Below are 9,569 nucleotides of genomic sequence, written 5' to 3'. Positions count from 1 at the left end.
ACGAGTATGGGCAATCATGGCTTGCCTCAGTGTACGCAGCCAGCGCCCAAACAGCTGAGCGAAAGATTATGACACACGCACACCCAAGTAAACAACTGAATTCAAAGGCCACGTGTAATGGCTGCCAGGCCCGTTATGAACTCTCGCGGTGGCGGCCGTTAGAGACCAAAAGCTGTCAGGTAAAAACTCCGCGTGGAGGGCAGCGGATAGAGCGGCGCGTGCTGCCTACCGGTGTTGAATGATTGGAAAAACAAAGTCATGTAATTAACGAAGAAAAACAAAAAAAACAAAGAAACAACACTGGAATCAACCACTAGGCTTCCCGCCCCCTTCCCTCCCTCCATATTCCGTTCGCATGCCTCTCTTTTTCCTTTTCTCTCTTTCACTTTCTCTTTTTGCTTCCCCCTCTCCGCCCATAGACACACTTGCAGTGAGGACGACTCGGTGGGTGGCGTGCACGTTATCCAAGGCGGCGTGCGAATTATTCCATGTTGTTAACGTGCTGTGCAAAGCGAGGCAGCACGAAGGAGGCCTTGTGCATTTCAGAGTAGTAGTACTTTAGCTCCTTCGCGAACGGCATCTCCTCAACGGGGCGCAGCGGCTTTGTCACATCGGCGCCAACCTTCTTCGTGCAGACAAGGGTTCCAATGGAGCCACAGGGATACGTGGGAATGTGCATTATGGCATACTTCACCGACGCGAACCCGACCCTTCGGATGAAGCGGGACATCCGCTCGATCAGCGGGAGGTCCAGCCAGATGCATTCCCCCTGGTTGCAGCACAGACCATCCGGCTTCAGGATACGCAGCACGTGTCTGTAGAACTCCTCGCCGAAGAGCTCGGACGCGGGCCCGGCAGGGTCGGTGGTGTCAACAATAACCACGTCATAAGTATTGTTCGCGGCCTCCTTGACAAACGCCAGGCCGTCGCCGACGAGGACCTTCGCCCGCGGATCCGTCAGCGAGCAGGCGATCTGCGGAAAGTGTCGCTTGCTCTGCTCCATGACCTCCCCGTCAATGTCGACGAGCTCGCACTGCTGCACCGTGCCGTGGCGCAGCACCTCCCGCATCACGCCGCCGTCGCCGCCGCCGACGATGAGCACCCGCTGCGGGTTTGGATGGGAGCAGAGGGAGGTATGGGCCAGCACCTCGTGGTAGACAAACTCGTCGCGGTCCGTCACCTGCACGCAGCCGTCGAGCGTCATGATGGTGCCCCACGGGCCTTTCGGGTCGCTCTCGAAGACCGTCAGGTGCTGGAACTTCGTCGGGGCGTCGTACAGGACCTTCTCCACCTTGAAGGACATGGCCTGCCCGGGCCACTGGTCGTTTTCCTCGCGGAACCAGCCGTCAGGGAGTAGTCCGGGGCCGGGCATGATGTAATGCTTTTGTTTTCGTAGTGCTGCTGCGCTGAGCCCCGCGGCACAAGTGCAGGTGAGGCAAAAAAAATATGAAGTTATAAAGCGAGAAAAGGTTGCCGGCAACAACAACAACAGCAGCAGCAGCAGCAACAACAAAAAGAAATCACACGTTGTCCCCACCCCACCCCCCTCCGCACGTCCACGCTTCTTCGCGTCGCGAGGGAAGAGGCCTTGCAGAATGGTCGTTGCACGTGGCACAATAAAAATCTATCCATGTTCCATGGTCGTTACAACCCCGGCGGCGCAGCCTACTCCTTCGGGCACAGGTTTGCCACCGCGACAAGAACGACGAGCACAACGACATTAATTGCCTGAAGGCCGTTAAAAAGTTTCTGCAGGCTGCGCACCCCGCCGTGGCCCTCCAGCGCGCAGAGACCCACCGCAATCGACATTAATGACGCGGCCGGTCCCAAGCCACGCACCTCGCTGGCCTTCTGCGACAAGACACTGACTGGAACGAGGATGCAGAGGACGCTGGTGAGACCAATAAAGGTGTTCTTCACGACGGTGTCACAGTTCACCATCCACCACGGCCGCGGCGCGGCCGCGCCCGCGTCGCCGCTGGTACGACCTGCTGCTGCTGCCTCTGCCTGCGACGGCGCCGTGCCCGCCGCCCCCTCCCGCCTCTTCGTTTCATCCTCCACAACGTCCTGCAGGCGGCGCATGAGGGCCAGGAAAAAGGCATGGAGTGAAAAAGGCAGAAGCATGGTGATTAGAAGGTCCGAGCTGACCTCGTGCGACGGCGCCGCCGTCCCCGCAGCCGCCGCCTCCCTGTAGTCCCGCAGCACCTCAAAGGGGCTTCGCTCCGGCGGGGGAACTTCCTGCGGGGGGCCGCGAAGCTGCCGAAGCAGCCCCCGTGTCAGGTCCGAGAGGGACGCGTCACTGACGGCAAAGAGCACGAGCCCGAGGCAAAAGACGTGGCACACCGCGTATATCGTCGCCTCCACCGTGATGAGGCGCCAGAGTGGGACAAGCAGCGGTGGTGGTGCTGGCGGCCGCTGTTTTTTTTTGCTTCCCCCGGCCACGAGCGCCGTAGCTGTCTCAGACGCCATGAGCTTTCCAATTCTGACTTCTCACCCTTCCCCTTTTTATTCTTTATTCCTTATTCTGTCAAGCGCTGTCTTCTGATCTCTCTCACTCTCACTCTCTCCCACATGCCGAGAACGCGACGGAAGCGCAACCCCCCCCCCCACCACGGGCGCAAGCGTAGAGTGAAAACAAGAAAAGCGCAAAGGAAGGATGGAAGAAGGGGGGGCACAGGCTCTCATATACATATATATATCTTTTAAAAATCGCCTTGCTCCCTCTGTACGCAAATACAGTGCCTTGATGAATGGCACCACAGAGTCATGGAAACTACTCCGCCCCATCTTCGCACCACACACGATCAGGATAAGTGGGGAGGCGCACTATTCAACGAGCGACGCCCCCGTGCCCGCCTGACGCACGTTTGTGCAGCCATATTCGTAAATATTACACCGCAGAGGAGGGAAAAAAGAATCTCACCGCGGTTACCGCCGTGCTGAACGCAAGAGAACCACATCATGTGGGGACGCCACCGCGGTCACCCCTTTTAGCACTTCAGCAGCTTCAACCGCGCGAACGCCCACGGCGACTCCCAAAGTCTCTCAGCTCTTCCCCTCCTCAACCTCCACGGCACCCTCCCTGCCACTCGCCTCCTCCTCCTCCTCGTCGTCGGAAGGTGCGGAGCTTACCCTTTCTCCGTTCTCCAAACGCACCCGTGCCTTCTTGGCCTTCTTCTTGGCTGCCCTGGCCCGCTTTCTCTGCTGCCTTGCGTCAAGCGCCTCCACCTTGGCCTGGTGCGCCTTTTCCCGCTCCTTGCGCTCTAGCAGGCGGTCGGCCTCCGCCTGGTGACGCTGACGCCGCTCCATCTCCCGCTCCTCCGCAAGACGAGCATGCTCGTTCGTCTTTCCGCCGGCCCCGGCAATTGTCGACTGCAGACGCGGTAGCGAGCGCATTGTCGCTATGCTCTTCACATACCGATCATGCGCCGCCTGCAGACGCCGTTCCCGGGCCTTCTTTTCTTCCTCTGACAACGGTGGCAAATCGGGCATCACTTCACATTCGACCCACACACTGGCACACACGTCTGCTTTCTATGGACACCCACGCGACGTCCTCCCAGTGAGCAAACGCCCCTCGCGCCTCCCTTTCGTTGGCTTCCTTGACGCAGAGGCGAGTTATGGGGAAAAAACAAGGAAGAAAAACCGTCAGCGGCAAAGAGAACTTCAGATAATCCTCCCCTCAAGAAAGAAATGTGTGCAGATGGAGATGCGGCGTGGGAGGGAAACGACGTAAACAAACAAACAAAAAAGAGATAGACAGAGAGACAAACGTGGGAAAAGAAGAAAGAAGGGACATCACCTTCTTGTTCGCTTTGTAGTGAACTCCTTTTTTCGTACTGCAGGCTCACTTGTCGGCACCGTTCGAGGAAGCGGGAACGCCTCCGTCGGAGGAGGAGACGCCATGGCCTGCCAAGGTCGCTTCCGCGTGTCCGCGGTGGGCTTCGGCGACGTCGACGGCTGCCCGTGACCCGTCGCCCCCCTCCGAGGTCGCAGGGTAGTTTTTGAGGCGGGTTTGCTGGGGAGCTTTTTGGCGGGATTGCCCGCCGGCTGTGATGCCGCACCCTCGGGGATCGCAGGAGGACGCTGGTGCCGCTCCGGGACGGACTGTGGGCTCTCGCTACTTGCAACCTCTCGCTCCGCATTACATGTGACGGCGACGGCGGGATAGCGGCCTCGAGGCAGCTGGGGCAGCTCGAACCCGCCGACCTGCAACGGGGGCGGGGGAGAAGGAGGGTTGGTGGACGGGGTGCGAGCGCAAAAGCGTCGCTGTTGCTGCTCCAGCGCCTCTTGTGCCTTTGCAGCCCATTCATAGTCTTTAAAAGATGGTGAAGGCGACACGAAAAGGAGTTCCTCGGTTTGCTCGCTAACAGGAATATTCCGCGCTTCTCCTTCTTCTTCCTCTTCCCCTTCCTCCTCCTCCTCCTCCCCCTCAGGCCGACTATAAAGAGGGCCACCACGCGGCTCCTGGGGCGAGGTGCGGGGAGCCGCCGCCCTTTTTCCGTCTCTCTCCAGCGACAAGGAGGGCATGGCATGAGCATCGCCCTGAATGCCGGTAGGCGTACGCGGCTCTTGGGAACGTCGCCCGTCACCCTCCGCCCCCTGGAGATCCTCTGAAAAAGAGGAGGCAAAGGAGTCAAGGGGGGTGGTTTCTGCAAGGGGGGAAGAAGCCCAGTCCTGTGGCGGCGGCGTGGTGTCGTCACGTACACACTGAACGACCGTCACCGCAGGGGAGACCACGGGACCCTCCGGCGAGGATTTTATTGCCGGAACAGGAGCGCCGCTACTCCCCCACGCGTGAGAAGCCACCTCACCTCCGCCCATCGCAGCCGTCGCAGCAGTGTCAAGTGCCCGAGCAGAGTAAAAGGCTGGGGGACGATACTGTCGCGTTTTCCTCTCCTTTCGCTCTCCCGCGCTCAACTGCGTCGCAGCTGTAATGTCGAGTTTTGTCTCGTCTGAGCTCCTTCCCAGTGGTGCTTCGCTGCCGACCGTCCCGCGCGTGGGTTGGAGCAGAGCGGAGGGCGACACACCTCTCCCACTCCGACTGGAAGGTGCACCATCGGAGGCATGCCCCGCCCGCTCCTCTTCAGCAGAGTCAACAGAGAGGTCTTCTGGAAACGTGACAGCCTCCCCATTTCCGTAGCTCCCACACGGCACAGCCTTATCCAGTAGCTCTTCTTCGTTCGTGACACGCCTGGGCTCCATTGCGGCCTCCCATCGCGGCCACTGGGGAGCTGGATTGCTCGTCACGCGCGTCGGGCCCGGTTGTGGCTGATCCGCCTTACCACTGCTGCGTCGACCGCCACCAGCGTGTGGCTCAGAAGGGCCACTCCCTCTGGTTTTCTCCGTAGCACTATCGTCGTCGCCCAATTTCAACACCTCACTTGTGGGACTCCATGAGGGCCAGCAACCTCCAGAGGCACGACTTGGCTCTAGAGTTCTTTCCGCGACGTTGTCCTCCCCGGCATTGACTTCCTGAAATTGCAGAGTCGTTTCCTCCGCAACTGCTCGGTATGGGGTGTGTGATGAAAATAGCCCGCCACCTGACGATGGCAAACCCCGTTCAGCTGCCGGCACGGACAACGGTGAGGATGAGGGCAGAGGCGGCGGCGGTGATGAAAAGGAGAACAACAGCCGATCCGCAGCTTCACCCGTAGAAGGAGAAGTTTTATCGCTCTTGCTCCCGCTCAGAAAAGGCCGACACTCTCGCCGCTCCACGGCGTGTTTTGCTTCGCTGTGGCAATCAGCCGGGACCGCGATGCGGTTTCCCTCGCTGAAGCCCCTGGTGTTCCCCCGCGGGAATGTATTTGCCAAGGCGCGCCCCGGCACATCGCGAGGGAGGCCGGAGACTGCCTCTTGCCCACCCTCCAAACTCGATGCGTCATTTATACACAACTCCCTCACCTTGCCATCGTGCGGACGTTGAAGCAGTAAACCATTTTTCCGAGCCGCTCCAGTTGAGCTCTCCACTGCTGGACCACGTTCTCGCTGCTGCAGGCAATACAGACTTACCTTGTCCGCTGTTGAAGACGCCGTTGTCACACCGTATAGCCGTTCCCAAAGCAGAAAAGTAGCAGAAGCGCGGACTGCCTCCTCTAATCTAATATCTGACCCAGCGAAGGCAGTTAGCGGACTCAGCTCGTTTGGCTGAATCCCCTTTACCTTCATTCTATCATACATACGTTTCCTTTTCTCTTGCTCGGCGAGAGTGACAGGGAGAGAGATGTGCATCCGTCTACCGTTTGGGCAACAGGCCACGCAAGAGAAAAAAAAAGGTAAATACAACTATATATATATAGTTTGTCAACAGTTAAAAAAAGAGCATGATTTCCAAAGCCAAAATAACATACCGGGCCATCCTCATTGATCTACCTTGCTCCCGTTCATGTTCCAGGCAACGTCCTTCATACCCACAGAGGCATTTTTGTTTCTTCTTGGTAAATAACTTAAAAAAAGTCTTCAAAAATAAAAATATATTATCAGGTAGTCCGTGAGAAACCGAAAGTTGACTCTTATAATTTTAAACAATATTTTTTTTCTCCCCCTTTCATCGTCGAATAGCTAAATAACGCCCAAAGCCCGTAGGCGCTGTAACGAATTAGCTTCCTCATTGTATTTTTTTTAATCACTTTTGAAGCACCAGAAAACAGAAGAAAAAACAACAACGACGGAAAAATAATAATAATAAAGAAGGGTCTTTAAACCGTAATTTTATCAGCCTTATAAGTTAAGGCGTTCATACGCTCTTTAATCATTCCTGCAAACGTCACCATAAACAACGTCTGCCATGCGGAAAGTCCCATCCTTGGTATCAAGCCCGCATAGAAGCCTTTCAGGCCATAAGTCTTGTACACATATGCGGCGCAGTTTCGTGTATTCGCGCCCTTGTCTCCTGTGGCCTGACGAGCTTGCTGCAAAACCCGTAGCACTTCAAATGGCTGGTTGACGCATCCCAATGCACCTCCCATCATCCCACAGAAAATTTCTTCAGGAACAGTTAATTTTTCCCGTCCCACGAATTTCTTGTATTTTTTTGTAAAAGCAACTGCGAAAAGCCACCGCAAGGCCCAGTTTGTTCCTTGTCTTCCTGCCATGGCAGGCGCGGATCCATAGGCACTGCGAAAACCGCACCTCTTCAAGACAGCAAATAAGCTCATTGAATGGCATTCAGGGTTGCGGTTTTTGTACGTCACAACATAGGACATGGGAGACATCACGACTGTTTGTGCAATACCCCCAAAAAAGCCCGCCAGCATACCACCAATTGCACTGTGAGGATCAATACCAAGCTTCGGCTCAATGTCCAGTGTTAAATTGGTACCAAAAAGCAGGATGGAGCCCTTCAAACCGGACTCAACCAGTTTCGCCCCTGTACCATAATAAAACCGCCGCCAGCCAGCCGCGTAGATAGCTTTTAACTCGGTCCAGGAACTACTCCAATGACCCTTAGAGAGTCCAGAAATCTGCTGGGTCTTCCAAACCTCAAACGGCATGCCGAGGGTGAATGCCTCACAGCATTGGAGAAACCCACCAAGGAATATGTCGCGTGGATCACCAGCGCCCATCTGTTATCGTTAATTCCGGTGTTGTTTTTTCTTCAAGATGGTTTTACTTCCCTCAATCAAGGAATGGGATCCAACCTATTGCTGGTTGCTTATTCGTTTACCTACCTTCCAGGAGGATGAACGCAGAAGGAGAAAGAAGAATAGTTAAATAGGCACAGGAAGAGCCATATATATATATATACTAAAAAAAAAACAAAAGGACAACGCACATAGAGAAGAAAAAAAAAAGGTACTTATATCCCACTATTATTCTCGTTATTAGCCCACAGCTCTTTTAGCACAACTCTCCAAATAGCTGAATACTTGCTGGAATGCAGACAAGTCGATGAAACAGCAGATCAAGTCAAAAAGAGCAGGTATAAAAGGGAAAAACCAGCCAAAAAAAAGGCGAAAACAACTTGTGAGTCAAGAGATGTAAAAAGACTTAAGATAAAATTGCATACAGTACTGGCATAATTGAAACTTTTAAGAGAAAACTTAATCAAAAGATGCTCGCTTTCATCCGAGCAAGCAAAACACAGCAGTAATAATGAAGAAAGAAAAACGACTTTGTGCTTAAATCGCATCCAAAGACCACATTTGCCCTCCGATCGCAGAAAAATGGCAGCGGGCAAATGGGGCATTATAAGAGACAATCAAACCATAAAAAGAAACAAGGTGACTTTATACATATATTTTTCCCCAAGAACACACAATAGCAAACACTTCATCAGGCAATGTATATTTATATATATAAATATATAAATAAAGGAGTTCCATGATTTTTTTCTTTTCATGAAGCATCCCACAAGAGTTGTATTTCAATGCTATTTTGCGCCCGTATACTAAAAAAGAAGAGCTTTTTTTTCTTGTTTTTGTTGCTACATCATTTAAAAATAGTCACCATCAATACAAAATATGGAACACTGCCACAATACAAGGTATCAATGCATCGATCAGCTCATCATAAACACTCCTTATGCTTACTTTAATGCGTAAGACCCGCATGCGTTTGCGGTAGCTCCCATTCAGAAACCGACAAGAAAAAAAATACATTACGGCAAAAAGGCTTAGGTAAATAGAAAGTATACTGCAATCAAGGAGAGGTAAACAACTTGTCAAAATGAATGTCTTGGCAACTCTTCAATTCCAATTTAGAAACCCTGTATGTACGACAAACTATAAAAGGACAAATAGACAGTAGCATAAGTAATAATAACGAAATAGTTAACGATGCTAAAAAAAACTAGTAAATCAAGTTGAAAAATGATTATTGAATTCGGTCTAACCATTACGTTTTTTTTCTTAGACTTTTATGAATTCCAAGTAAATAATTAATATATAACCTGTGGAAACGCAAATCTTGATACGTCTTTTCCCATAATTCCATTCCACAAAACACACCATGGACCTTGCGAAGGGATTACATGTGCGCAGTTATATCCCGTCATGGCTGCATCAGTCCAGAGAGCGGCGTCAAGAAAGGACCGTGCTGCAGCCCGCCCCCCTCCCAAAAAAAAAAAACTCGATAAATAAGATTAATTATTGCTTTACTTATTCTCTTTGCACAATTTTTTCCTGCTTCCACGTGACAAGGTGCGTTCAGAAGAAAATTGTCCGCGCAAATTTCAGATAAAGGCCTAAAAGGGTCACCTCATAAACCTTTTGCTGTGTTACTGCAGACTCCGGAGGTAAGAGCAGTAAACGTCCTCGAAGTTGACGCTGAATTGTACTCCTTCGGCACACAGCAATGGTCGCCAATCAAACGCAAATTAAGAAAACTCCGGGCATGGGTATCCTCGAAAGGGACACAACATCCAAAATACGTGTGCGTAAAAAGCCCCCAAAAGTCCGTCTATGACTTCAGTGTCAATGGAAGCCTAATAAACTAATCGCCAGAACGCCTTGACCTGATAGTGAAACCTCAATACAAGGAGAATAAAAGATGGAGATGAAGAAGAAGAGGAAAAAAAAAATAAAAGAAAACAAAATAAAAACAAATAAAATAATTAGAAAAAAGTAAAA

The 9,569-nt window shown here is 52.5% G+C and overlaps 5 protein-coding genes across 5 annotated transcripts, besides 7 other annotated features; all 5 read right to left on the bottom strand.

Annotated features, from left to right (window-relative positions):
• Window positions 1-360: 360 nt before the first annotated feature.
• Window positions 361-395: a sequence feature (A-rich).
• An 86-nt stretch (window positions 396-481) lies between these two features.
• Tco025E_03011 (spermidine synthase) lies at window positions 482-1,372 on the bottom strand (the record flags this gene model as incomplete). The annotated part of the gene is made up of 1 exon (XM_029369933.1): window positions 482-1,372. The coding sequence occupies one exon, from the start codon at window positions 1,370-1,372 to the stop codon at window positions 482-484; it is 891 nt and encodes a 296-aa protein (XP_029229913.1).
• Window positions 1,373-1,476: 104 nt separating this feature from the next.
• Window positions 1,477-1,519: a microsatellite.
• A 146-nt stretch (window positions 1,520-1,665) lies between these two features.
• On the bottom strand, window positions 1,666-2,469 carry Tco025E_03010 (uncharacterized protein; the record flags this gene model as incomplete). The annotated part of the gene is made up of 1 exon (XM_029369932.1): window positions 1,666-2,469. One exon carries the CDS (start codon window positions 2,467-2,469, stop codon window positions 1,666-1,668), a length of 804 nt encoding a protein of 267 aa, XP_029229912.1.
• Window positions 2,470-2,545: 76 nt separating this feature from the next.
• Window positions 2,546-2,567: a microsatellite.
• Window positions 2,568-3,045: 478 nt separating this feature from the next.
• Window positions 3,046-3,492, bottom strand: Tco025E_03009 (uncharacterized protein; the record flags this gene model as incomplete). The annotated part of the gene is made up of 1 exon (XM_029369931.1): window positions 3,046-3,492. One exon carries the CDS (start codon window positions 3,490-3,492, stop codon window positions 3,046-3,048), a length of 447 nt encoding a protein of 148 aa, XP_029229911.1.
• A 242-nt stretch (window positions 3,493-3,734) lies between these two features.
• Window positions 3,735-3,773: a microsatellite.
• A 25-nt stretch (window positions 3,774-3,798) lies between these two features.
• On the bottom strand, window positions 3,799-6,168 carry Tco025E_03008 (uncharacterized protein; the record flags this gene model as incomplete). The annotated part of the gene is made up of 1 exon (XM_029369930.1): window positions 3,799-6,168. One exon carries the CDS (start codon window positions 6,166-6,168, stop codon window positions 3,799-3,801), a length of 2,370 nt encoding a protein of 789 aa, XP_029229910.1.
• Window positions 6,169-6,698: 530 nt separating this feature from the next.
• On the bottom strand, window positions 6,699-7,565 carry Tco025E_03007 (putative mitochondrial carrier protein; the record flags this gene model as incomplete). The annotated part of the gene is made up of 1 exon (XM_029369929.1): window positions 6,699-7,565. The coding sequence occupies one exon, from the start codon at window positions 7,563-7,565 to the stop codon at window positions 6,699-6,701; it is 867 nt and encodes a 288-aa protein (XP_029229909.1).
• A 716-nt stretch (window positions 7,566-8,281) lies between these two features.
• Window positions 8,282-8,312: a microsatellite.
• A 1,169-nt stretch (window positions 8,313-9,481) lies between these two features.
• Window positions 9,482-9,511: a microsatellite.
• Window positions 9,512-9,569: a microsatellite.

The sequence above is a fragment of the Trypanosoma conorhini genome (assembly GCF_003719485.1).
Source record: "Trypanosoma conorhini strain 025E chromosome Unknown Tco_14.4_contig_00129, whole genome shotgun sequence".
Lineage (NCBI taxonomy): Eukaryota > Euglenozoa > Kinetoplastea > Trypanosomatida > Trypanosomatidae > Trypanosoma > Trypanosoma conorhini.
The sequence above is the reverse complement of the archived record's forward strand: the minus strand, read 5'-3'. Positions and strand labels throughout refer to the sequence as shown.